General features: G+C 41.8%; 2 protein-coding genes across 2 annotated transcripts in view; one reads left to right on the top strand and one right to left on the bottom strand.

Annotated features, from left to right (window-relative positions):
* NOXRED1 (NADP dependent oxidoreductase domain containing 1) overlaps nucleotides 1-9,738 on the top strand; it is a 30,316-nt gene extending 20,578 nt beyond the window's left edge. The window contains exon 6 of the mRNA XM_015144253.3: nucleotides 9,523-9,738. Within this exon, the coding sequence (XP_014999739.1) occupies nucleotides 9,523-9,697 (175 nt within the window). The 3' untranslated portion in view covers nucleotides 9,698-9,738. The remainder of the gene's footprint in view (nucleotides 1-9,522) is intronic.
* A 2,729-nt stretch (nucleotides 9,739-12,467) lies between these two features.
* On the bottom strand, nucleotides 12,468-27,324 carry SAMD15 (sterile alpha motif domain containing 15). The gene is made up of 3 exons (XM_001102440.5): nucleotides 25,646-27,324; nucleotides 24,281-24,379; nucleotides 12,468-13,628 (listed from the first exon to the last, which is right to left on the bottom strand). The coding sequence occupies exons 1-3, from the start codon at nucleotides 27,311-27,313 to the stop codon at nucleotides 13,392-13,394; spliced, it is 2,004 nt and encodes a 667-aa protein (XP_001102440.2). The 5' UTR covers nucleotides 27,314-27,324; the 3' UTR covers nucleotides 12,468-13,391.
* Between the last annotated feature and the right edge of the window lie 272 nt (nucleotides 27,325-27,596).

Genomic DNA, 27,596 nt, shown 5'->3' with positions numbered 1-27,596 from the left:
TTTTGTATTCCAATCAATCATCAATGGACAGTTTATTTTCTATGCCTGTGATTCACTTTTGACTTGGAGATTTTTCTTTTTCATTATCCCAGGGATTCCCCTCACTTTTCTGTTGTATTGGATTTCTTGTTTCCTGTCATGGAAACATCTCTTATTTCTCTCTCATGAATTACTTCTTAATTTGGGGGAAACATATCCTGCAGTACCTTCCTGAGAAAGGGTGCATTGAAATAATTTTCACACTCTTTGAGATGCTTTTATTCTAAACTCCTGTTTTATCGAGAACATAGCCAGGTATAGAATTGTAGGTTGGAAATAATTTTCCCTTAGAATTTTGAGGCATTGCATCTACAGCCATACCACCCTGAACGTGCCTGATATCATCTGATCTCGGAAGCTAAGCAGGGTCAGGCCCGGTTAGTACTTGGATGGGGGAATTTTGAAGCATTGTTTCATTGTCTTTCAGCTTCTAGAGTTGCTGCTGAGAGTCACAGTGCCATTCTAATTCTTAATCTTTTGTCTGAAACCTGTTTCTTTCCTTTCTGGAAGCTTATAAGATCTTTTGACCTCAGTATCTTGAAATTTTATGATGTGCCATGATGTAGGTCTATTTTAATTAAATGTTGAGCACTTGGTGGGCCTTTTTTTTCCATTAACTTTTTTGTTTTTATATTTTTTTGAGACAGGGTCTTACTCTGCTGCCCAGGCTGGAATGCAGTGGTGTGTAATGTTGGCTCACTGCAACCTCCACCTCCTGGGCTCACATGATCTTCCCACCTCAGCCTCCCGAGTAGCTGGGACTACAGGCACACACCACCACGCCTGGCTAATTTTTGTATTTTTAGTGATAAATCTATCAAGTGATATAGTGTCTGGGATTGCCTTCAAAATAATCCAGCAGATGGGGGTAAAGGAGTAGAGGTGGGGTTTTGGATGAGACAAGATTAGCTATAAATTGATAATTGTTAAATCTGAGTGATAGGCACACAGAGTTTCGTTATACTATTTTTTGTTAAATTCTTTTTTACTTAATACTATTCTATGTTTCATTCTATTTTTGTTTTAAAATTTCCATAATAAAAACAAAAAGTTTCCTTCTATTAGTTTGTCAGCCCTAATTTACTCATTCTAATTTTACTCTTCTCAAGTTTTAAGAAAACCTATTTCAAATTTTATCAGTTTCCCTTTTAAGCATTTAATGAGATTTTTGTTTCTCCTCTCCTTTAAGATTGTAATATTTAATTAATGTTGTAAACTATATAGTTTTCCTGTCAAATTTTCCTTGTATTTTTTTTTTTTTTTTTTTTCTGAGATGGAGTTTCACTTTTGTTGCCCAAACTGGAGTGCAATGGTACGATCTTGGCTCACTGCAATCTCTGCCTGCTGGGTTCAAGCGATTCTCCTGCCTCAGCCTCCCGAGTAGCTGGGATTACAGGTGTCCACCACCACACCCAGCTAATTTTTTGTATTTTTAGTAGAAATGGGGTTTCACCATGTTAGCAGGCTACTCTTGAACTCTTGACCTCAGGTGATGCCTGCCTTGGCCTCCCAAAATACTGGGATTATAGGCGTAAGCCACCATGCCTGGCCTGATGTGTAGCATCTTTTCATATGCTTACTGACCATTTGTATATTGTGTTTGGTGAGGTGTCTGTTAAGGTCTCCAGCCCATTTTTAAATTGGGTTGTGTTCCTATTGTTGAATTTTAAGAATTCTTTGTATGTTTTGGAAAACAGTCCTTTATCTGTCTTCTGCAAATATTTTCTCTAGTCTGTGGCTTGTGTTTTCATTCTCTTGACAGTGTCTTTCACAAAGCAGGGGCTTTTAGTTTTAGTTATTTAATTTAAATTATTTAATTATGTTCAGCTTGTCAATTATTTTTTTCATGGATCATGCCTTTGGTGTTAACAACTATAAAGTCATTGCCAAACCCAAGTTCAGCTAGATTTTTTCCTATGTTATCTTCCAGGAGTTTTATAGTGCTGAATGTGACAAATTTTGACTTCACTTCTGTGAAGGGTGTAAGGTTTGTGTCTAGATTCATTTTTTCTTTTTTGCACGTGGATGTCCAAGTGCTTCAGTACCATTTGTGAAGAGACTGTCTTTTCTCCATTATATTGCTTGTGCTCCTTTGTCAAAGAGCAGTTAACTATATTTATGTGGGTCTATTTCTGGGCTTTCTATTCTGTTCCACTCTATTTGTCTTTCACCAATACCACACTGTCTTGATTATTGTAGCTTTAATGTATGTCTTGAAGTTGAGTAGTGTTACTCCTCTGACTTTGTTCTTCCATTTCAATACTGAGTTGGCTATTCTGAGTCTTTTTTGTCATTGAGACAAGGTCTTGCTCTGTTGCCCAGGTTGGGGTGCAGTGGCACAATCATGGCTCACTGTAGCCTCAACCTTCTGGGCTCAAGCAATCCTCCCACTTCAGCTTCCTGAGTAGCTAGAACTACAGAACTACAAGTACACACCATTTTGCCCAGCTAATTTTTTATATTTTTTTGTAGAGATGGGAGCTTGCTATGTTGCCCAAGCTGGTCTCAAGCTCCTGGCCTCAAGTGATCCTCCTGCCTCAGCCTCCCAAAGTGCTGGAATTACAGGCATGAGCCATCACACCCAGCCTGTTCTGAGTCTTTTGCTCTTCCATTTAAACTTTTTTTTTTTTTTTTTTTTGAGACAGAGTCTCGTTCTGTTGCCCATGCTCCATGCAGTGGCACCATCTTGGCTCACTGCAACCTCTGCTTTCTGGGTTTAAGCAATTCTCCTGCCTCAGCCTCCCTAGTAGCTGGGATTATAGGCACCTGCCACTATGCCCAGCTAATTTTTGTATTTTAGTAGAGATGGGGTTTCACCATGTTGGCCAGGCTGGTCTCGAACTCCTGACCTCAAGTGATCCACCCACCTCAGCCTCCCAAAGTGCTGGGATTACAGTTGTGAGCCACTGCACCTGGCCCCATTTAAACTAGAGAGTCAATTTTTCAATATCCACAAAATAATTTCCTGAGATTTTGATTGGGACTGCATTGAATGTGTAATTCAGTTGGGAAGAACTGACATCTTTATAGTATTAAGTCTTCTCCATGAACACGAAATCTCTATATTTATTTCGTTGTTTTTTGATTCTTCTCATCAGTTTTGTAGTTTTCCTTATATAGATCTTGTACATATTTTGTTTGATTTATACCTAAGTATTTCATTTTGGGGGGTGCTAATATAAATGGTAATGTGTTTTTAATTTCAAATTCCACTTGTTCATTGCTGGTATATAGAAAAGAGACTTACTTTTGCATATTAATCTTGTATCCTACAACTTTGCAACATACATTTAAACATTTGCCCTATTGTTTCACTAAGCCATTCTAAGGCATAACAGACTGTTCCTATAAATTGTGTATTCAGTAAAGGGCTTATCAAAAACTCAAAAGAATAAAACCATTTGTCTCTTATCTACCTATGACCTGGAAACCCCACCCCACTTCAAGTTGTCCCATCTTTCCAGACCAAACCAATGTACATCTTACATATAGTGATTGATGTCTCCTGTATTCCTAAAATGTATAAAACCATGCTGTGCCCCGACTACCTTGAGTACATGTCATCAGAACCTCCTGAGGCTCTGTCACAGGCACATAGCCACAACCTTGGCAAAATAAACTTTCTAAATTGACTGACACTTGTCTCAGATACTTTCTGGTTTACAGTGTTATCTGTTAGATCAATTAGAAGTAAGAAAAACTAAAGTTATCTTCACTTGTTCCTTCTTCAGTGCTCTGCTTTTCTTTATGTAGATCCGTGTTTCTGACCTATATCATTCTCCTCCTCTCTAAGGAACTTCTTTGAGCATTTCTTGCAAGACAGGTCTACTGGCAACAAATTCCCTCCATTTTTGTTTGGTAAAGTCTTTATTTCTCCTTCACTTTTGAAGGATAACTTTGCACAGAGTTCTAGGTTAGTGATTTTTTTTTTCCTCCTGCACTTTAAATGTTTCACTGCACTCTCTCCTTGCTCACATGATTCTCAAAATCAGCTTTCTTCTCTTTGTTTTTCTATGGGTACGGTGTTTTTTTCCCTCTGGCTTATCTCAAGATTTTTTATTTTTGTTTTTCGGTAGTCTCAAAATGATATGTTTAGGTATAGTTTTTTGTTTGTTTTTGTTATTTATCCTGCTTGGTGTCTTCTTGAGCTTCCTAGATCTGTGGTTTGGTGTCTGACATTAATTTGGGGGAAATTCTCAGTCACTATTGTTTCAAATATTTCTTGTGTTCCTTTCTCTCCTCCTCCTAGTCTCATTATATGCATGTTACATCTTTTGTAGTTGTCGCACAGCCCTTGGATATTTTGTTCGGTATTTTTCAGTCTTTGTTTTCTTTGCTTTTCAGTTTTGGAGGTTTCTGTTGAAATATCCTCAAATTCAGAGATTATTTCCTCGGCCATGTACAGTCTACTAATAGGGGCCTCAAAGACATTCTTCATATCTGTCACAGTGTTTTTGATGAGTAGTATTTATTTTTGGTTCCTGGAACTTCCTTCTTTCTGCTTCCGTAGTCTGGCTGTTCTTGCCGTCTACTTTATCCATTAGATCCTTTCACATATTAGTCATATTTTATTTTTTGAGACACGGTTTTGCTCTGTTACCTAGGCCAGAGTGCAGTGGCATGATCACTGCTCACTGCAGCTACAATCTCCCAAGCTCAAGTGATCCTCCCACCTCTCCCGAGTAGCTGAACCACAGGCACATACCACCATGCCTGGCTAGGTTTTTTATTTGTGGAGACTGGGGTCTCACTTTGTTGCCCAAGCTTGGATTCCTGGGCTTAAGCAATCCTTCCACCTCGGCCTCCCAGATTGCTGGGATTACAGGAGCGAGTCAGCTTGCTTGGTCTCATAGTTATTTTAAATTCCCAGTCTGATTATTCCAATATTCCTCCTATATGTGGTTCTGATGCTTGTTCTACCTTTTCAAAGTGTGGGTTTTGGTGTTTTTTTGTTTTTTGGCTTTTACTATGCCTGTTAACTTTTTCTTGATAGTCAGACATGATGTACCAGGTAAAAAGAACTGGTGTAAATAGGCCTTTTTTTTTTTTTTTTTTTTTTTTTGAGACGGGGGGAGTCTTGCCCGTCACCCAGGCTGGAGTGCAATGGCGCAATCTTGGCTCACTGCAACCGCCGCCTCCTGAGTTCAAACGATTCTCCTGCCTCACCCTCCTGAGTAGCTGGGATTACAGGTGCCCGCCACCACACCCAGCCAATTTTTGTATTTTTAGTAGAGATGGGGTTTCTCCATGTTGGCCAGGCTGGTCTCAAACTCCTGACACTGTGATCTGCCTGCCTCAGCCTCCCAAAATGCTGGGATTACAGGTGTAAGCCATTGCACCTGGCCTGTAAATAGGACTTTAATAATGTAGTAAGGAGTCGAGGAGGGGAGGTGTTCTATAGTCCTATGAGTAGGTCTCAGTCTTTGAGTGAGCCTGTGCTCTGGACACTTCACACATGTTTCTCAGGTTTTTTTTCCTTCTTCAGTGGAACAGGATGGCTAAAGTGGGCTGGAGTTGAGGAGCCCACTCCTTCCACGTGGAAGGGCAGACCTGACTGGAAATGGCTATTTCTCTTCCCCCAGGTCAGTCAGGCTCAGACAAAACCCCAGAAGGTTTGGCTCTGGTTAAATAGTTTCTCCCAAGGGCAAACCTTGCTAAGATGGCATATTTCAAAATGGTTCCTTTTCCTCTCCCTCTGACGGAAGCACAAGGGGCTTCTTCTCACATATCACTGAGAACCTGGCTGAACTCCTAGAAGTAAAAATCATGTGTGAGGGTCCCCAATAATTGGGTCCCCCTGACATTTTTATTCTCAGACTTGTCCACTCTGAACCTCCAGCAACTTGTCAGTTACAGTTCCGGGTTCCCTATCTTGGCACTGGGTTCCCCTAGAGGTTTCAGCCCATGAGCTTCTCCTCTAGCAAGCTAATTCTGAGCATTTGCGTTCTGGTCCCTGCAGTCTTAGGGAGAGTAGTTTGCTCTTGACCCTACCTTTCTTACACATCTAGAAGAGTTATTGATTTTTTAGTTCAGCTTTTTAATTATTGTTAGGATAGAGTGGCAACTTCTAGCTTTTTACATGTTGGACCAGAAACTGGAATTCAAGACTTTTTTTTTTTGAGATGGAGTTGAGCTCTGTCACCCAGGCAGTGGTGCAGTCTCGGCTAACTGCAACCTCTGCTTCCCAGGTTCAAACGATTCTCCTGCCTCAGCCTCCTGAGTAGCTGGGATTCAGCCAGTAAGCCTGGCTGATTTTATTGTATTTTTAGTAGAGACAGGGTTTCACCATGTTGTCCAGGCTGGTCTTGAACTCCTGACCTCAAATGATCCGCCTGCCTCAGCCTCCGAAGTGCTGGGATTACAGGTGTGAGCCACTGCACCCAGCCAAGATAATTTTTTTTTTTGAGATAAATACAGAGTCACATGAAATTGTTAAGAAATAATAGTGAAATCCCATGTACCCATTTACCCATTTTCCATCCATGGAAATAGATATTGCAAAACTGTAGCACAATATCACAGCCAGGATATTGACATTGATACAGTTAAGATATAGAACAGTTTCTTTCACTAACAAATTCTTCATGTTGCCTCCTCACAGCTGCAAACCTGGTAACCACTAATATGTTCTTCATTCCTATAATTTTGTCATTTCAAGAATGTTATATAAATGGAATCATATGTATGCCACCTTTTGAGACTGGCTTTTTTCGTTCAGCATAAGTCCCTGGAGATTCATCCAAGTTGTTATGTGTATTAATAGTGGCTTTTATGGCTGAATAATATTCCATGGCATGGCTGTATCACAATTTGTTTAACCATTCACCTGTTGAAGGACATCTGGGTTGATTCCAGTTTTTGGCTATTATGAATAAGGGTGTTATGAATATGCATATACAGGCTTTTGTGTGAACATAAGTGTCCGCTTACCTGGAATGAATGACCAGGAGTGTAATTATTGTCATTTGGTAGTTGAATATTTACTTTTTTAAGACACTGCCAAATTGTTTTTCATAGTAGTACCAGTGTATATTATCACTAGCAATGTATAATCCAGTTTCTTTGCATCCTTACCAGCAACTGGTGTTGTCAATAATTTTTATTTTATGATTACATCTATAGATCAATTTTTGGAAAACTGACATTTTGTTGAGTTTTCCCACGCATTAATATAGTATGTCTCTCTATCTAGATATTCTTTGATTTCATCAGCATTTTATAGTTTTTATTATGCAAGTCTTGTACATGTTTTATTGGATTTACATTTAAGTATATCATTTTTTGGAGTGACAATAAATGAAATAACATTTTCAATTTTGGTGTCCACATGTTTATCACTATTATATATAAATACAATTGATATTTATATGTTTTTTTTATATCCTGCAACCTTGCTGAATTCATTAGTTCTAGGAGGTTTTAAAAATAGATTCCTAGGCCGGGCGCGGTGGCTCAAGCCTGTAATCCCAGCACTTTGGGAGGCCGAGGCGGGTGGATCACAAGGTCAGGAGATCGAGACCACAGTGAAACCCTGTCTCTACTAAAAATACAAAAAATTAGCCGGGCGCGGTGGCGGGCGCCTGTAGTCCCAGCTACTCAGGAGGCTGAGGCAGGAGAATGGCGTGAACCCAGGAGGCGGAGCTTGCAGTGAGCCGAGATCGCGCCACTGCACTCCAGCCTGGGCAACAGCGTGAGACTCCGTCTCAAAAAAAAAAAAAAAAAAAAAAAAAAAAAAAAAAAAAAAAAATAGATTCCTTGGGCTGAGTGCAGTGGCTCATGCCTGTAATCCCAGCACTTTGGGAGGCCAAGGCAGGTGGGTCACCTGAGGTCAGGAGTTCCAGACTAGCCTGACGAACATGGAGAAACCCTGTCTCTATTAAAAATACAAAATTAGCCAGGCGTGGTGATGCATGCCTGTAATCCCAGCTACTTGGGAGGCTGAGGCAGAAGAATCACTTGAACCCAGGAGGCAGAGGTTGCGGTGAGCTGAGATCGCACCATTGCACTCCAGCCTGGGCAACAAGAATGAAACTCATCTCAAAAAAAAAAAAAAAAAAAAAAGATTCCTTGGAGTTTTCTGCATAGATAATAATGTCATGTATGAATAGAGACAGTTTCATTTCTTCCTTTCCAATGTCCATGCCTTCTAATTTCCTTTTATTGCCTTATTCCATTGCCTAGAACTTCTGTCTAGTACTGTGTTGTATAAGACTGGTAAGAGCAGGTATCTTTGCCTTAGCCTTACTCTTGATCTTTTTTTTTTTTTTTTTTTTTTAAGAGACAGGGTCCCACTATGTTGCCCAGGCTGGCCTTGAACTCCTGGGCTCAAGAAATTCTCTTCTCTCAGCCTCCTGAGTAGCTGGGACTACAGGTGCGCACCATCGTGCCTGGCTCTCCTGATCTTTTGAAAAATATCGAAACCCTATGTCTTAATGCTTTTTTTTTTTTTTTTTTTTTTTGAGATGGAGTCTCGCTCTGCCACCCAGGCTGGAGTACAGTGGCTGGATCTCAGCTCACTGCAAGCTTCGCCTCCCGGGTTCACGCCATTCTCCTGCCTCAGCCTCCCGAGTAGCTGGGACTACAGGCGCCTGCCACCGCGCCCGGCTAATTTTTTGTATTTTTAGTATCACAGGTTTCACCGTGATAGCCAGGATGGTCTCGATCTCCTGACCTCGTGATCCGCCTCCCAAAGTGCTGGGATTACAGGCTTGAGCCACCGCACCCGGCCGTCTTAAGGCTTTTTACCTTGAATTACACTATAGACTAATATTTAACGTTGCCCCGTTAAGTATTCATTTGCATATTAACTTTCCTCTCTCTCTGTTTTTTTAGAGATGGGGGTCTCACTCTGTAGCCCACGCTAGAGTGCAGTGGTGTGATCATAGCTCACTGCAGCCTTGACCTGCTGGGCTCAAGCAATTTCCCACCTCAGCCTCCTGAGTAGCTGGGACTACAGGTGTGTCCCTCCACATCCAGCTAATTTTTTTTTTGTTTTAATTTGTACAGATGGGGTCTCACTGTGTTGTCCAGGCTGGTCTCAAACTCCTGACATCAAGTGATCCTGCTGTCTTGGCCTCCCAAAGTGCTAGGATTACAGGCATGAGCCACTGCACCCAGCCTACTTTTTAATCTATACAGCTAAAGAGGCTATCTTAAAAGCAATAAGACTTCTTCCTTGCTTAATGGCCACGATCTTCTTATGTTATGTTCTTTCTAAATTCAAGAAAAATATTCTGCAAAGGGTGTCAATGTCAATATTACAATAATTCTCTATGAATTCCTCTCCAAACACACTTAGAGAAATGTACATAAGTGTGATAAATCACCATTAAGTACACTTAAATCTACACATTGACTAGTTCTAGCTGAATTTCTAGTTTATGAAAAGGTTATGAGGAAAACTTCCTTTAAAAGATGTGTTTGACAGCCAAATCAGATATACTGAACAGACATAAAAAAGTAACAATTTTTCTTTCACCTCAGGCCTTTCCCCTGGTTTGATCTGACCGCTGTGCAACTCAAGGAAACTCCGTTTAGCCAGCATCTCTCAAGCAGTCCTGTTCTCCAAGACCACCTTACCCATCTGTACTGTGCTTCATTTGGCATCTCCCTAACCAAAGAACAGCCAGTCGTTTCCACAGGCTCTCCATCCCAATAAGAGAACTCAGGAATCAGGATTTTGTCCCACTCACAGATTTTCCCTACAATATCATGCCCTGATTATCACAATTGACTGTGGGAGTCTTGTGACTGTATTGTGTTTGCCACATGATAGACATCAGGAATTAGAAAACTGTACTGATGAGGAAAACGTAGAATAAAACAAGTGGTCCTATCCATCAATATGTATCTGGCTTTCGGAAGCAACTAGTGAAACTATACAACCTAACTTAAGTAAGCTGCTCCCGCAGAAAAGCCTTATTAATACAAATTATTTCTCTTCTAAAATCCAAGAAGTTATAATGTTATAAGTTTTAGACAATTACATACTGCAACTTCTTTTCCAATAAATCAAATTTCAATCCATTTGCCAGCAGTAGGTAGCTGGAAAAAGATATAGTTTGATTTTCTCACAATTTTGGATAGGGAAGTGAAGGTATGGTAAACCATCTTAATTGAATTATGGCTTCTCTCATGATTATTTTGACTATATATGACTGTTCTTGTACTATCTTATTTACAGCTGTTCCCATTTAAATCATTTTAAAAACTGGTATTTAATGGCTAAAACTAACTTTGCAAAATATAGATCTGTATTGCAAATTTGTTGATTTCCTTTATGTTTTGCAAATACTTTTTGTCAATTATAACAGTTGAAAACAACAGGGATGTCACTATGCTCTGTCATAGAACATAACTGCTGTTTGCTAAATGCTAAACGGCTTCTGAACAAAACCTTTCGCTATATATGTAAATCACCATGGTCTTAGGTTAATCATTTACATTTCATTTTTTTACATAATCGTGAGCCAGGCAAATGCAATGGTATGGTGTTAGAATGGTTTCTGATAAAATTTTGTTAGTCCAATTTGGGAAAATATTAGGTTCATCATCAAATATTAACACTTGGCATGAACGTTCATTTGAGGCACTCTTGCTTCTGTCAGTGGAAAAACAGAAAAATATATCTTTTACTATTCATTCAGGTGTAGGGAACTGGAGGTTCATCGCTGTCCTTCAGGACTGTTGTTAGCCCACAGTTGTTTTCAGGATTAAAATGTGAGTTCAGGAAGAGAATGAGCAGTTAAATCTGTAAAACTAGAGGGGAACTGGAGCCATTCAGGTAATGAGAAATATTTTATAATTTCTTTTTTTTTTTTTTTTTGAGACAGAGTCTCGCTTAGTCGCCCAGGCTGGAGTGCAGTGGCGCGATCTCGGCTCACTGCAAGCTCCGCCTCCCGGGTTCACGCCATTCTCCTGCCTCAGCCTCCCGAGTAGCTGGGACTACAGGCGCCCGCCGCCTCGCCCGGCTAATTTTTTGCATTTTTAGTAGAGACGGGGTTTCACTGTGTTAGCCAGGATGGTCTCGATCTCCTGACCTTGTGATCCGCCCACCTCGGCCTCCCAAAGTGCTGGGATTACAGGCGTGAGCCACCGCGCCCGGCCTATAATTTCTTTTTTATTTTTATTTATTTATTTATTTTGAGATGGAGTCTCGCTCTGTTGCCAAGGCTGGAGTGCAATGGCGCAATCTTGGCTCACTGCAGCCTCCACCTCCCGGGTTCAAGTGATTCTTCTGCCTCAGCCTCCTGAGTAGCTAGGATTACAGGCACATACCACCACTCCTGGCTAAATTTTGTATTTTTAGTAGAGACGGGGTTTCACCATGTTGGCCAGGCTGGTCTCAAACTCCTGACCTCAGGTGATCCACCTGCCTCGGCCTCCCAAAGTGCTGGGATTACAGGCATGAGCCACTGCGCCCAGCCTATAATTTCTTTTGAGAAGTGCAGTCATGGGTAGACTCTAGCCTAAATTTTATATTATAAAGACCTGGAAAGTACCACATGAAAGAGTCTGTAAGCAAACCACAGAACCTATTTCATAGTGGTAAGCCATGTTTAGGTATTTACATATTTAGATACATACATAGCTAAAAAATTTTTTTTCTTTTAAATTTTCCCTGATGCCAAAAGGAAGAGAGAACTTCTCCACTTCTTTTTTGTAAAACGTTTCCTTTAGGCCGGGCGCAGTGGCTCATGCTTGTAATCCCCACACTTTGGGAGGCCGAGGCAGGCAGATCTCTTGAGGCCAGGAGTTTGAGACCAGCCTGGCCAACATGGTGAAACCCCGTCTCTACTAAACATACAAAAAAATTAGCTGGGTGTGGTGGCTCATTCCTGTGATACCAGCTACTCAGGAGGCTGAGGCAGGAGAGTCACTTGAACCCAGGAGGTGGAGGTTGCAGTGAGCTAAGATCACACCATTGTACTCCAGCCTGGGCAACAGAGTGAGACTCCATCTCAAAAAAATAAACAAAAAACAACCATTTCCTTTAAAGAACTTGTCACCATAAATCCTTTTACTATGCCCTGGAGATGTATGTAAATCTTTTTAAAAAGCTGAATAAGTCTCTAGCATTTTATACTTCAGGACATACTCTTTTGGGATGCCATGGCGACATCTCTTTGAAATGTGAGCACTGAGGAGGTTGGTGCTTTGTCTCCCTGTCTCTGTGGGAGTTTAGCCTAGGTACCTGGCTCCAAATAGTAACTTCTGCTTGTTGTCAAGACAGAAGTTTTCTTTTTCCTTTGGACACAGATAATTAACATGTATGTCATGGATTGTATCTGCTCTGCCATCTAAAAGGGTGAGATTTGTCTTTGCAATCTCTTTAGCAGCTTGCCTGTGATGTGCATCATAGTTTAATGCTTATTCAAGAATAAAAATGTTTCTTTTCTGCATTTGTGGAGAGAATTCTCTCTCTGGAGTTGGCAGGAGATTTTATTTTTAATTATATTTCCCCAACGTGTTCCTACTACAAGGTGCATTACTAGAATTTTCAGGAATTTTGTTTTGCTTTGTTTTCTTTGTTTGTTTTAGAGTCTTGCTCTGTCACCTAGCTTGGAGTGCAGTGGCACGATCTCAGCTCACTACAACCTCTGCTTCCTGGGTTCAAATGATTCTCCTGCCTCAGCCTCCTGAGTAGCTGGGACTACAGGCATGTGCCACCATGCCCAGCTAATTTTTGTATTTTTAGTAGAGATGGGTTTTCGCCTTGTTGGCCAGGCTGGTCTTGAACTCCTGACCTCAGGTGATCTGCCCGCCTCAGCCACCCAAAGTGCTACGATTACAGATGTGAGCCACCTTGTCCAGCTCAGGAATTCTTATAATTACCCAGAAAGATAAGCGTGACTATCTTTGTTTTAACAAGGGGTTAAATTGCAAAAACAAAGGGAAGGTAACATAAGTCAGAGACACAACTAGGAATGAAGCCAGCAGTTCTAACTCTGATCTTAATGAAAAGGAGAAAAAGGGCCAGGTGCAGTAGGTCACGCTTGTAATTCCAGCACTTTGGGAGGCCATGGCGGGCAGATCAACTGTCAGGAGTTTGAGACCAGCCTGGCCAACATGGTGAAACATCATCTCTACTAAAAATACAAAAATTAGCTGGGTGTGGTGGTGGGTGCCTGTAATCCCAGCTACTCAGGAGGCTGAGGCAGGAGAATTGCTTGAACCTGGAAGTTGCAGTGAGCTGAGACTGCACCATTGCACTCCAGCCTGGGCGACAGAGCAAGACTCTGTCTCAAAAAAAAAAAAAAAAAAAAAAGGAGAAAAAGAAAACCAAAAAAGACCATACCTCTTCCCGCAAGTAATTTAGTTTGATCTTTCAAGCTCTGTGAAGCGGCTTTCTCCTATGGTTCAGTGCAAGGTAATTCCTCATTCTCTTCAGGGGCAGTTATTTCTGGTGCATAATCCTGTAATCCTGCTGCTTTGACAAATTCAGATAAAGTCAAGGCATCAGATTTTATCCCCGTATGACCTTTTTGCTCTAAATACAAGCCGATAATATCCCTATGGGGAAGGCTGATGGAGCGTTTGAATAATGGTTCTTCAATTTCCAGGAGCTCCCGCGTATGTCGAGAAATTGCCTGAAATGCAAGGATAATTTTTTAATTAGACTATCCTGAAAACACAACCAGATCAAAGAAGATTTATTTCGTTTTCTAAGCCTCTTGAATGTGAACTCCTTCTTTCTTTCTTTCTTTTTTTTTTTTTGAGATGGAGTCTTGCTGTGTCTCCCAGGCTGGAGTGCAGTGGCGCGATCTCGGCTCACTGCAACCTCTGCCTCCTAGGTTCAAGCAATTCTCCTGCCTCAGCCTCCTGAGTAGCTGGGACTACAGGTGTGCACCACCACGCCTGGCTAATTTTTGTATTTTTAGTAGAGATGGGGTTTCACAATGTTGGCCAGGCTGGTCTCGAACTTTTGACTTCAGGTGATCTGCCCACCTCAGCCTCCCAAAGTGTTGGGATTACAGGCGTGAGCCACCGCACCCCACCAACTCCTTATTTCTATGGGGAAATAAAACAAATTCACAGACTTACTAGCCTAACCTTACCAAAACCAATTTCTTAAATGTCACATGATTTATTATCCTTTTCAAATTACCATTTAAGATATTTCTAGGCCCTTGCATCAGATGGCCATGGATGGGTTCATTTCTTTGTTTTTGTTGAGCAATTTGACTAAGCATAAGAGCAGATAATATGTTGAGATTAGAAGTCATGACTATCTCTGGGAAGGTTATTAAATAACTTGTCTATAAGGGGCTCATTTAGTGTGTAACTAAGAAAAAAAATTATAACTCAGAGCCGAGCGTGGTGGCTATATAAATACTATATAAATATATATAAATATATTTAATACTATATAAACACTATATAAATATATATAAATAAATATATATAAATATATAAATATATATATTTATATAGTGATTGCCTTTCAAATTCTAGTTTTAATCCTAGGTCAGTTATAACACCACTGTTTGAATTCATAGTCTGCCTCTGGATGAGAAGTCCATGAAATTGCTGCTAGATCACAGCCAAAGGGTATTTAGAATGGACTTTTTTTTTTTTTTTTAATGTAAAGCTACTGGTCAGAGTTAAAAGACTGTAAAATTCATGCCACATACAATGCTAAACCTGATATAAAACTGCCCATTAGCAGTGCCTTTTAGATAGGCAAGATACCATGTTTCTCAGATCTTACTTGAACTGGTTTTGTTGACTCTAGAGATGGTTTATGGGTATAGTTGCCTTGGCATTCCCAGTAAGGATTGTGTTTTTTTTTTTTTTTTTTTTTGAGATGGGGTCTTGCTGTGTTACCCAGGCTGGAGTGCAGTGGATATACACGAGCACAATTATAGTGTACTACAGCCTTGAACAACAGGGCTCAAGCCATCCTCAAGCCTCAGCCTCCTGAGTTGTCCAGTGAGAATTCTAATTGAGATCGTTATCAGTTGGGGCTTCTAAGAACTAAGATCCAAATTACTACAAAGGCCAGGTGAGGTGGCTTATTCCTTTGGGAGGCCGAGGCAGGTGGATCACCTGAGGTCAGGAGTTCGAGACCAACCTGGCCAACATGGCAAAATCCTGTCTCTACTAAAAATACAAAAATTAGCTGGGTATCGTGGCACACACCTGTAGTCCCAGCTACTCGGGAGGCTGAAGCAGGAGAGTCGCTTGAACCTGGGAGGCAGAGGTTGCAGTGAGCTGAGATCGCACCACTGCACTCCAGCCTGGGTGATGCAGAGAGATTCCGTCTCAAAAAACAAACAAACAAACAAAAGCAAATTGCTACAGAAAAAAAAAAAAAAAAAAAAAAAAAAGCCCGTTGTGAAGTTGCATGCCTGTAGTCCCAGCTACTTGGGAGGCTGAAGTAGGAGGACCCTTTGAGCCCAGGAGTTTTGAGGCTGCAATGAGGAGCCATGATCATGCCACTGCACTGCAGCCTGGGTAACAGAGCAAGACCCTGTCTCCAAAAGCAAACAAAAACACACACACACACGAACAGGTGGCTTCTAAAACTTCTTGTTTGTGATGCATGCTTCTACATGTGCACCTTTTTTGGTAAGCATCTCACCCTGATTCTCTTTTAGTATATGTGCCGCCAAAGCAAGTACCCTGATTCTCCTTTCCAATGCCCCGAACAGAAAAGGTTATTTCACAAATTCCCTGAGGTTCACAGATGGTGTTCCCAGGAGGTACACTGCAGTCATATACACATGATTAACAAAAAGAGCTATGTGCCCACTGTGGGCTGAGAGGGTTCACTACTGTTTTGTACAATATTGTAATGCAGAAATTAAAAGTGTCCTCGACACATTCTTTATCTATCAAGACAGGTAGGTCTTGCTCTGTCATGCAGGCTGGAGTACAGTGGTGTGATCATGGTTCTCTGTAGCCTTGAACTAGACTCAAGCCATTTTCCTGCCTCAGCCTCTCAAGTAGCTGGGACTACAGAGGCAATGACACCATACCCCTGCTTTTTTTTGTTTGTTTGTTTCTGTTTTTGGTAGAGATGGGGTTTTGCCATGTTCCCCAGCTGGTCTTAAACTCCTGGATTCAAGTGATCCTCCTACCTCAGCCTCCAAAGTGCTAAGATTACAGGTGTGAGCCAGCCGCTCAGCCACATTCATGTGTTTTTGGAATTTTTCTTTGTTTTGGGAAGGGAGTATATATATAATCTACTCATATTCCCTTTGTGGGCTATAACAGCAAATGATATGGGTTTTTTATGGCTCTTGGTGCTTAGGGTTTCTTAATAAAAATAATTTCATAAAAAAGTGTTAGAAAGCTGTTCATTGCACAGCACTGAAATCAATAAATACAATCTGACTATCCCTCTTCCTATTCAGTGATTTTTAAGCGTGTCTGAAGTTCATCAGTGAAACAAGAAGTTCCTCTGACAAGTGACAGATTGAACTAAAACTGCAATTTCTTTCTTCAGTTATTTATTTATTTTTTTTTGAGACAGGGTCTTGCTCTGTCACTCAGGCTGGTGTGAAGTGGCACGATCATAGCTCACTGCAGCCTTGACCTCCTGGGCTCAAGTGATCCTCCCACCTCAGCGTAGCTGGGACTACAAGCATGTGCTACCACACCTGGCTAACTTTTAAAATATTTTTTATAGAGCTGGGATTTCACTATATTGCCCAGGCTGGTCTCGAATTCCTAGGCTCAAGCGATCCTCCTACCTCAGCCTCCCGAAGTGCAGGGATTATAGGCGTGAGCTACTGTGCCCAGCCTCTTTAGTTCTGATGAACAACAAGTAGTAGAGTTTATTTTTGCCTAAGACTTAGAGCAACTTACTGGTAAATTACTTGAGTTAGTAAGGATTATTGGAAATAGGTATTTGTGAGGATGATTAGTTTTCTAAGGATTCGTAATTCTACATTCTAAGGTGGCACGGCAGAACACCTACTTCACATGGCCTCAACCAGTTACCTGCAATGCCTGCAGTTTTCAAGAAGATTATTACTACTATATTATACTTATGTTGATCATTGTTTTCAAAGGCTGCTGTTCTTTTATTTGTAAACTACTGATGGTTTTGCTTCATCACCAATTTATTGTGTATTGTTTATTACCTCATAGTATGTAACTTTGCATATTTGTATAATTGGAACCTATAATTTATATGATCTAAACCTAAGGACAAAGACATAATTGTTGTGGTTAAAATATGAACCATCTATACCACTATTATTATTATTATTATTATTATTATTATTATTTCAGAGATGAGGTCTCCCTCTGTTGCCCAGGCTGGAGTATAGTGGTATGACCATAGCTCACTGCAGCCTCAAACTCCTGGGCTCAGGCATTCCTCCCACCTCAGCCTCTGGAGTAGCTAAGATTACAGGTCTGAGCTGCTGCAGCCAGCCTATACCAGCATTATTAAAGCAGATGTGTAGTCTTCTTAAACTCTGCTTGTTGATTCATCTAACAACATGGATTAATCTTAAACGCATTTTGCTAAGGGAAGGAAACCGGACCCAAAGAATATGCATTATTTGATTCCACTTATGTGACATCAAAAACAGATTGGGGATTAGGGTAAAGGGATGGGCTGACTACAGAGGGAAATTCTAGAGTAACAGAATTGTTCTGTATGGTTCTTTGGTGGTGGATACATGACTGCATGCATTTGTCAAAACCCACAGAACTACACACAACAAATAATGGTTTTACTGCATGCAAACTTTTAAAAAGCCAGGAAGTGAGGGTGCAGTGGCTCATGCCTGTAATCCCAGCACTTTGAGAGGCCAAGACAGATGGATTGCTTGAGCGCAGGAGTTTAAGACCAGCCTGGGCAACATGGCAAAACCCCATCTCTACCCCCTCAAAAAAGTACGAAAAGTTAGACGGGTGTGGTGGCATGTGGCTGTAGTCCCAGCTACCTGGGAGGCTGAAGTGGGAGGATTATTTGAGCCCGGGAGGTGGAGGTTGCACTGAGCTGAGATTGCACCACTGCATGCCATCCTGGGTGACAGAGCAAGACCTTGCCTTAAAAAAAAAAAAAAATCCAGGATGTTGGGATGGAGTAAAGGCTGTGGACAAATGAATCTGACTGTATTATAGAGTAAGACATAATCTCACTGAAGGGGGTGAGGAGGAAAGGAGCTGACCTATAACTTTAAGAAAACAGTGCTCTCTCTAGATACCGTAAGGCTAAAGACAGAAACAGTTGTACGCAAACACTGAACTCTATTTGGTAAATCTGTTTTTCACAGGGAAACATATTTACATATAAGGAGAGCCAAGTTTCTCAATGTCAGAAAAAGTAGTTATAAACAGACAAGGGGGTATAATCCCAACACTTTGGGAGGCCAATGCGGGCGGATCACCTGAGGTCAGGAGTTTGAAACCAGCCTAGCCAACATGGTGAAACCCTGTCTCTACTAAAAATACAAAAAAATTGGCCAGGTGCGGTGGTGGGTGCCTGTAATCCCAGCTACTCGGGAGGCCGAGGCAGAATTGCTTGAACTTGGGAGGCGGAGGTTGCAGTGAGCCGAGATCGTGCCATTGTACTCCAGCCTGGGTGACAGAGTGAGATCCATCTCAAAAAAAATGAGCAGAATTTGTAAAGGGAAACACAGTAACTTTATAATGAGGAAACCTGACAGACAGCACCTTAACCAAGTGATGAGGTTAATGTTTCCAGCAGTAAATCATGTTGCTATCATGTACCTCCTGATATGATGAGATGGGAGGGGCTCATCACCTCTGTGACTGGTTTCCCCCAAATCCATAACTTCAGTCTAATAATAGGAAAGATGAGACAAGGTAAAATTGAGGGGAATTTACAAAATACTTGATCACTACTCTTCAAGAAAAGTGTCAAGGTTATGAAAGACAAAAATAAAAAAACTGCCACCTTTTGGAGGAGACCCAGGAAATATGACAGCTAAGTGCAAATCCTGGATTAGATACTGGAACAAAAAACCATTTATCAGTGGGAAATCTGCAGAAATCTGAATAACGTCTATAGTTTAATAATACTAATAATACTGATATTAATTTATTAGCTTTGATAAATGTACTATTGTTAACTAAGATGTTAACATAGAGGAAACTGGGTTAAGAGTATACCAGAATTCAGCTGGGCGTGGTGGCTCACGCCTGTAATCCCAGCACTTTGGGAGGCCGAGGTGGGCGGATCACGATGTCAGGAATTCAAGACCAGCCTAGCCAACATAGTGTTTAATGTCTCTATTAAAAATACAAAAAATTAGCCAGGCGTGGTGGCGGGCACCTGTAATCCCAGCTACTAGGGAGGCTGAGGCAGGAGAATCGCTTGAACCTGGGAGGCGGAGGTTGTGGTGAGCCGAGATCATGCCATTGCACTCCAGCCTAGGCAACAGTACAAGACTCTGTCTCAAAAAAAAAAAAAAAAAAAAAAAACCAGAATTCTCTGTACTATCTTTGTAACTCTTCTGTAACACTGAAATTATTTGAAAATTAAAAGGATTTTTAAAAAGAAAAAATTTTAGTCTAATGATACTCAACTGCTGACTGGTTGTTATGAATCTGTGCTATTTAAATAGTTTGCAACAATGCAAGTGTAGTAAAACTGTTGAGATATTGTAAAGCATATAAGGCTATACCTTATACTATAAAATCATGCATACAACAGGAATAAGTAACTCATCAAGGTTCTTCAGATATTTATCACAAAATCCTTTTGTTCATCTGATACGGTGAAGAGTTAAAGTATTTTAAGAATTATTTTCTAAGAGAAAAATGAAGCAAGTGTAATGCTAGCTTGTCTAGCTTGTCCTAACTGAGATTGACTTTCTCTCTCCTTTTACCAAGCTAAACGTATCACTATGAATGGGAAAGACAGGACAGTGGATTCAAGCGCTTCCTTGGCTGGTGGGGAAAGGAGAATTAGTGCTTCTTTTCTCCTGCAGTCCTCACCAGTCTCACACACATATTTTGCTCTTCTCTGGTCATCTTAATATGTTGCACTAAGGACAAAGGGACAAGTAAGTTATTTCTAGAGGTGAAGCATGAGTAATTCAAAAATTAAGGAAGTAAATGCGGGCTTTGAAGGTAACAGAAAATGGCCATAAATTAGCTGCAAGGCTTGTATAGGAGGTACACAGTGGCAATGTTGTTCAAATTCTTAGCAGCATGTCCAGAATTCCGTACTCTCAAGCAATCTGCTCTTTCTTCCTTCCTTCTATTCTCCCAAAAGTCCATACATGATGATATGGGAGAGTCAGCATGAAAAAGATAACTATACTATTTAACTGTTGTCATGGGATAAATTGTGGGTGTACTAGGTGCTATAAGTACAACGGAGACATTTTAAAAGCTTTCTATATCAGTAAGTCTAAAAGACTTAGACTATGCTTAGTCTATGAACTAAGCATACTTGAGTTCATGTATGACCTCCTAGAAGTTATGTGTCTTAGAGCATAATCAGTTGTTTGTTTGTTTGTTTGTTTTTGAGATTGAGTCTTGCTGTCACCCAGGCTGGAATGCAGTTCATGGAGAGCACGATCTCAGCTCACTATAACCTCCGCCTCCCAGGTTCAAGCTATTCTCCTGCCTCAGCCTCCCGAGTAGCTAGGACTACAGGCACGCAACATGCCTAGCTAATTTTTGTATTTTGTATTTTGAGTAGAGAAGAAGTTTCGCCATGTTGGCCAGGCGAACTTCTGACCTCGGGTGATCCACCTGCCTTGGCCTCCCAAAGTGCTGGGATTACAGGCGTGGGCCACCAGGCCTGGCCATAATCAGCTTTTTCATATGGGTCTAAGTGTCAAGCAAAGCTTATCTAACATACTTTGAATGTCTTGGTCTTTATGTTACTCTAGTGACCTCAAGGGAAGGCCACATTTGTCTGAGGTGACTGTGATAATAAGTATCTCAAAGTTGGCTTATTCAAATTTCTTTTTTTTTTTTTTTTGAGAGGGAGTCTCCCGCTGTCGCCCAGGCTGGAGTGCAGTGGCCGGATCTCAGCTCACTGCAAGCTCCGCCTCCCGGGTTTACGCCATTCTCCTGCCTCAGCCTCCCAAATCGCTGGGACTACAGGTGCCCGCCACCTCGCCCGGCTATTTTTTTGTATTTTTTAGTAGAGACGGGGTTTCACTGTGTTAGCCAAGATGGTCTCGATCTCCTGACCTCGTGATCCGCCGGTCTCGGCCTCCCAAAGTGCTGGGATTACAGGCTTGAGCCACCGCGCCCGGCCTCAAATTTCTTAGATATAAGGACAGACCACTGGGTTAATCATTTACTCTTGAGGATTTCACAAGATTTTTTAAAAAATCTTGCAAGATAAGAAAAAGCATAATTAGAGTTTTTATTATTGCATGTTGATATTGTACTTTTGGAATTAGAAAGCCAAGGGAGCTGAATGAATTGTCTGACTCTTAAAAATGCCTTCTCATGATAAAAAGCTGAAATTCTTGGTACTTAAATGTTCCAGGAATTTGACAGGTTACTATTTTGCTAATTCTGTTCCTTATTATTACTTTTAAGCGAAAGCAAGTTTATTAAGAAAGTCAAGGGCTATGGCTGCTCCATAGGCAGAGCAGCCTGTTCCTTATTTTTATCTAGAAAATTCATTATACCTTAAGTAGAAATTAGAGTTCATAAACACAGCTGTGTCATCTTTGAACATAAAAAGAACACAATATTTATCTGGCAGTAGTTGGTAGTTAAGTGAGGGCATGGTTGGAAATACAAATATATAATAAATGATCCAGGCCGGGCATGGTGGCTCATGCCTATAATCCCAGCACTTTGGGAGGCCTAGGTGGGTGGATCACCTGAGGTCAGGAGGTCAAGACCAGCATAGCCAACATGGTGAAACCCCATCTCCACTAAAAATACAAAAATTAGCCAGACATGGTGGCACGTGCCTGTAATCCCAGCTACTTGGGAGGCTGAGGCAGGAGGATTATTTGAACCTGGGAGGCGGAGGTTGCCATGAGCTGAAATCGAGCCACTGTACTCCAGCCCAGGTGATAGAGCAAGACTGTCTTAAAAATAAATAAATAAATGATCATTTCCACATCATAATGTTTATAGTACATAGAAGTTTATGGTAACAAAAATGTGCACTTAGAGAGGCAACACAGTATAGTGGTTTAAATAGAACATGGATTGGGAAGTCACACAAGATGGACTTAAATCCTGGCTCTTAAACTTATTATCTGAATATAAGTCAGGCGTAGTGGCTCACGCCTGTAATCCCAGCACTTTCGGGAGGCCACGGCTGGCAGATCACTTAAGGTCAGGAGTTTGAGACCAGCCTGGCCAATATCATGAAACCCTGTCTCTATTAAAAATACAAAAATTAAGCCAGGCACAGTGGCTCATCCTAGCACTTTGAGAGGCCAAGGCAGGCAGATCACGAGGTCAAGAGATCAAGACCATCCTGGCTAACATGGTGAAACCCCATCTCTATTAAAAACAGAAAAAATTAGCTGGGCATGGTGGCATGCACCTGTAGTCCCAGCTACTTGGGAGGCTGAGGCAGGAAAATCGCTTGAACCTGGGAGGCAGAGGTTGCAATAAGCTGAGATCGTGCCACTGCACTCCAGCCTGGGCAACAGGGCAACAGAGCGAGACTCTGTCTCAAAAAAAAAAAAAAAAAAGAAAAAAAAATTAGCTGGGCATGGTGGCACACACCCATAGTCCCAGCTACTTGGGAGGCTGAGGCAGGAGAATCGCTTAAACCCAGGAGGTGGAGGTTGAAGTGAGCCAAGGTCACACTGCACTCCAGCCTGGGTGACACAGTGAGACCCTGTCTCAAAAAAAAAACAAAACAAAACCAAAACAAAACAGAAAAATCGTATTATCTGAATAGCTTGTTTCACCTTTCAGGGCCCCAGTTTTCTCTTCTGTAAAATGAGAATTAGTGAAATAATACATATAAGAGGCCACAGTAAGCTCTCAGCAAAGGATAGCTATTAGCAGAATTCAAGAAAGTAAACGCTCAGTTAGGACTATATGTTTAATAATTTAAAAAGCTTCCTTATATCTTGTTGCTAGTAAAAGGACTCGGGTATTCACAAGTGTAGTTTTCTTATTTCTAAACCATATGACTTATGGAATTACAAGATTATAAAGCCAGTTGAAGAGTCATCTAGGGAAGAGATTCCAGGGCCTACCCAGCCCTAATGAATCCAAATTTCTGCAGGATGAAGGCTAGGAATGTATCTTTTTCAAAAAATCTCATTTGATTCTGAAGACGACCCAAGTTTGGAAACCACTGAGGTGGAGCATTTCTGGGCATGGGTGTGCTGAGAAAAACCATGGTTATGCCAAGAACTGTTCATTCTTGGAGGGTTAGTGGGGTGGGGTGCTAAAGGAGAAGTTACCGGTGAGATTGTTTGTGATGCTTTGTAAATTGCAAAGCACTACAAATGGAGGGTACTGTTATGCAAAGGAGTATGATCATGAACTGTTGGTGCTGGAGATTTTAGAAAATTGAGGCTCAGAGTGGTTAATGTAGCTTGTTTCAAAGTTAGGCAGCAAAGCAGGCAAAATACATATGGTGTTATATAAGTGCCAAATGGGTGTCAGAGACACGAAATGTCATGAGAACTCGGGATGGGGGCTACTGTGGGCTGGGAATATTACGAAAGACTTCTTGGGGAGATGCAAATGAGGAATTGGTCTTGAAGGATGATTAAGATTCATATTAGTAATACAGAGGATGGGGGAACTGAGCAAAGACATAGAGAGAAGAATGCATCAGGCAGGTTTGCGAAGGTGTGAGTTAGACCTGGTGGTAGGCTGGAGCACAAAATTCATGTGGAGGAGTGGTAGGGGAAAGAACTTGTGGAGGGCCTTAAATTCTAAACTAGGGAACTGAGACTATCTTGGTAAGCAGAAGGGATCCAAAGAAGGTTTCTGAATAGTACATAAGTAGGTGGAAAGTGAGAGCATAAAAGCAGGGCCCTTGAATCCAAAGGGCCCACGGAGAAAGGCTAAAAGCAGGAGGCCACTGCGGTGTTCTAGGCATGAGGCCATAAGGTTTGAAAAGTGGGAAAGAAGAAAGCCAGATGGTGTAAGTGCCACAGGAGCAATGGACAGTTCTTGGAATATTTATGGGGATCAAAGGAGAAAGAGGAGGCAACCGCTGTGAACCTGAGGGACTGGAATTATGATGACACCATTGACAGAAATGGGAGCCCAGGCTGGAGGCAAAAAAGGTTGGTTTGAGACAGATGGTGGCACTGTTACAGTGCTCTGTAGGGAAACTTTGGACACAACTCACCTTCATGTCCTCGAAGTTTGTTATCCCCATCTGAGGGAGGTTTGAGCAGTTGACGTGAATGAGTTTTCGGCCACTGATGAAGTTTGTGATAAAACATTCCTGTCAATACAAGGACATCACTTAAAAAATGCACTGCAAATAGAAGGAAGAAAGGGGGGGAAGAGAGAGGAAGGGAAGAAATCATGTTTGTTCTATCCTGAGAAAAAAACATTTTTTCTTTTCTTTTTTTAGAGACAGGGTCTTGCTCTGTCATCCAGGCCGGAGTGCAGTGCCGCAGTCATAGCTCACTGCGGCCTCAAAGTCCTGGGCTCAAGCAGTCCTCCCGCCCGAGCCTCCTGAGTAGCTTAAATTTATTTTCTATCCCAATAATGGCACAATTTGTCCATGTAAGCTCTTTATTAAATTTTACACTGCTCTTTAACCTTTTTTTTGGCATGGTACAACCAGTGCTTCTTCATGTCTCAATTACATTTGTAAGTATAGTAGGTACAAAAGGTTTCAGATCTTGTTGTTTTGTGGTAGCCTTAAACCTAGTTGGCATCAGTGAAATAAGAGGTTTACACTGTCTTTTTATTAAAACTATTTTTGGTTAACTGGCTGACTTGAATTAATACACTTATGTGCTCATGATACATGTGACATTATTTGGGGCCGACACTTGAAAGAGTAATGGCACAAGTTCAAAGTAAGGGAGCTGCCACTAAAACAACTTGACAAAGTACCAAAAAGCCTACCTTGAACAAAATCTACTTAAAAATACAGTTTTCCATGAAAGGAGGTCTAAGGCGGGAAACGGTGGCCCACGCCTGTAATTCCAGCACTTTGGGAGGCTGAGGCTGGCGGATCATGAGGTCAGGAGATCGAGACCATCCGGGCTAACACAGTGAAACCCCGTCTCTACTAAAAATACAAAAAATTAGCTGGGCGTGGTGGCAGGCGCCTGTAGTCCCAGCTACTTGGGAGGTACTGAGCAGGAGAATGGCATGAACCCAGGGGAGGTGGAGCTTGCAGTAAGCCAAGATCGTGCCACTGCACTCCAGCCTGGGCGACAGAGTAAGACCCTGTCTCAAAAAAAAAAAAAAGAAAGGAGGTCTATATACTCTTCTCGGTCTTTTATTCAAGGATTGCAGAGAAGTGTAATCACTGGAAGAGGAAAAACAAACAGATGTGACCCTCCCTTCCTCTCCCAAAATACAAATATACATCAGTGGCAAGGCCAAAATTAAAATCCAAGTTACCTCTACCACAGTCCAGGACTTTTTGATACTCCTTCCGGTAAAGAGGTAAGAGCTCAAGCCAGGTTAGAAGGAATAAGAGGTAGACAGATGAGAGCATGTGATTTCAAAAAATCTTATTTTTGTATACCTTGTATTGAGGGAAGCCTAGCTGGCTAATCCACTCTGCAACTTTCTCTGGATCCCAATTAAGATGCTCAAATTGTAACTCAGTCCCTTGTTTTGACTGGGTTTCATCATCTTCAGAGACCAGTTCCTTCAAGTCTTGGGACAAATCTACAACTTCCTTTTCATGAACAAACTCGTTTAATTCTGTCAGAGACTCTGAGGGATCTAAGTATGAGCATACTTCACTGACATCAAACGATTTTTGGAGTAGTTGTGAAAACTCGTAATGTGTACCAATTGATTCTTCACTTTCTCTGATAGATCCTAATGCATAGTATTCTTTTTTAAATTCGTCACTTAGTGACCACTTTCCTTTTTTAGGCTCACGGAACTCTAGCTCATTCTTTCCTACAGAATACTTAGACTTGATTGGTTCCGGCCTGTCTTCCTTGGGAAATTCTACATGTGTCTCTCTTGGTTTGGTTTCATCTGGTAACTCTAGATTTTTCTCCTCAGTTGGCTTTGTTTGTGTTTTCTCTTCAACTTGTGGGTTGATTTCCTGTGGTAGCACTAGACCAGTCTCCTCTGGTGGTTGTGGATTTTTTTCCTCATTTGATTTTCTTATCTCTTCTGGACTTTCTGGTTTCATCATTTCTGATTGTTCTAGAATTGTTTCCTCATTTGGTTTTCTTGATTCTTCCTCGGGAAACTCTAATTTGATCTCTTCTAGTGGCTCAGGGACGTTCTCATCAGTAGACTTTCTTGACTTGTGGTCTGGAAGGTCTGGTTTAGTCCGCTCAGGTAGTTCTGTCCCTTTCTCCTCAGTTGCCTTTCTTTGCATCTCCCCTGGAACCTCTGGTTGAGTCTCTTCTGGAGGCTCTAGACCTGCCTCCTCACTAGACTTTCTTGGTTCCTTCTCTGGAAATTCTGGTCTCGCTTGCTCAGGTGGCTCTGTCCTTTTCTTCTCAGTTGACTCTCTTTGTGTCTCCTCTGGAATATCTGGTTTGGTCATCTTTGGTGGCTGAAGATCTGTCTCTTCAAGTGATTCTCCTGGTTTCTCACTTGGAAAATCTAGTTGGGTCTGCTCTGGAGGCTCTACACCTGTCTCTTCATGTTGCACTCTAAGTGATTTCTCTGGAACCCCCAGTTCCGTCCCCTCCTCTAGTAATTCTAAATTTCTCTCTCTTACTGTGGCCCCTGAAACCTCAGACATGGTTTCCGTTGGTGGCACTGGATCTGTTTCCATAGCTGACTCTAGGAACACATCCTCTGTAACATTTAGTTTGGCCTCCTCTGGTGGTTCTAGGTCTGACTCATGCGTTTCATCCATAGGGGCCTCCAAATCTTTGAAAAACTCTCCCATCTCTCTTTCCGACTTTACCTCTTGGGGAATCCCTGGTTCAGTTTCGCTTGGTACGTCTCTCTTGGACTCCTTGGCAATGCCTTCCAGGGCCGTCCCGCCAGGTTTCAGCTGCACGTTCTTAGCACTCTTTGGCTCCCCCTCTCTGAAGTCCTCTTCCTCGGTCTCTGGCTGTGGCTCGTGATAAATCTCTGCTGGTAACTTCGAGTCTGCCTCTGCCATGGTGTCTCGTTCGGCATTTTCATATGATTTATGAAGTTCAGGCCTCTCAGACTCCGGCTCTCCATCTTCATCTGGGCCGGAATCGTAATCCTCCGGGACTTCAGCCATTTGCAGCTTAGAGAACGCGCCGCGGCTTCCTAGCAACCCCAACTTCCGATAGCGTCTCTATGGATACCACGATTTCCGGCAGTGTATTCCTGACTCTTCCCCAGATTTTGTTTGTTCTTTCAAGCCCTGACTTTAAAAATCGGCTATCAGAAAGCACGCGGTAACCTTCCCCGTGGCCGCATCGCCAGCCTCCGCGGGCCGGAGCTACTGCGGCCGCCCCTGGGTCAGCTAAATTTTCAAGCGGCCGCCGCACCGCTTCTTCCGGCCTGCAGGCTGCGCTCGG

This window comes from Macaca mulatta, chromosome 7 (genome assembly GCF_049350105.2).
Source record: "Macaca mulatta isolate MMU2019108-1 chromosome 7, T2T-MMU8v2.0, whole genome shotgun sequence".
In the NCBI taxonomy this organism is placed as follows: Eukaryota; Metazoa; Chordata; class Mammalia; order Primates; family Cercopithecidae; genus Macaca; species Macaca mulatta.
Note: the sequence above shows the minus strand (reverse complement) of the source record. Positions and strands in the feature narration are given on the sequence as shown.

Bases quoted from the DNA above. Each gene is read 5' to 3' on its own strand.
- SAMD15 (XM_001102440.5), bottom strand. From the start codon at position 27,313: ATGGCTGAAGTCCCGGAGGATTACGATTCCGGCCCAGATGAAGATGGA. The intron at 24,380-25,645 runs GTATACAAAAAT...TTGTATTGACAG, and splicing joins TAGGCTTCCCTCAATACAAG to GAATGTTTTATCACAAACTT. The intron at 13,629-24,280 runs GTGAGTTGTGTC...CTTGCATTTCAG, and splicing joins CAAACTTCGAGGACATGAAG to GCAATTTCTCGACATACGCG.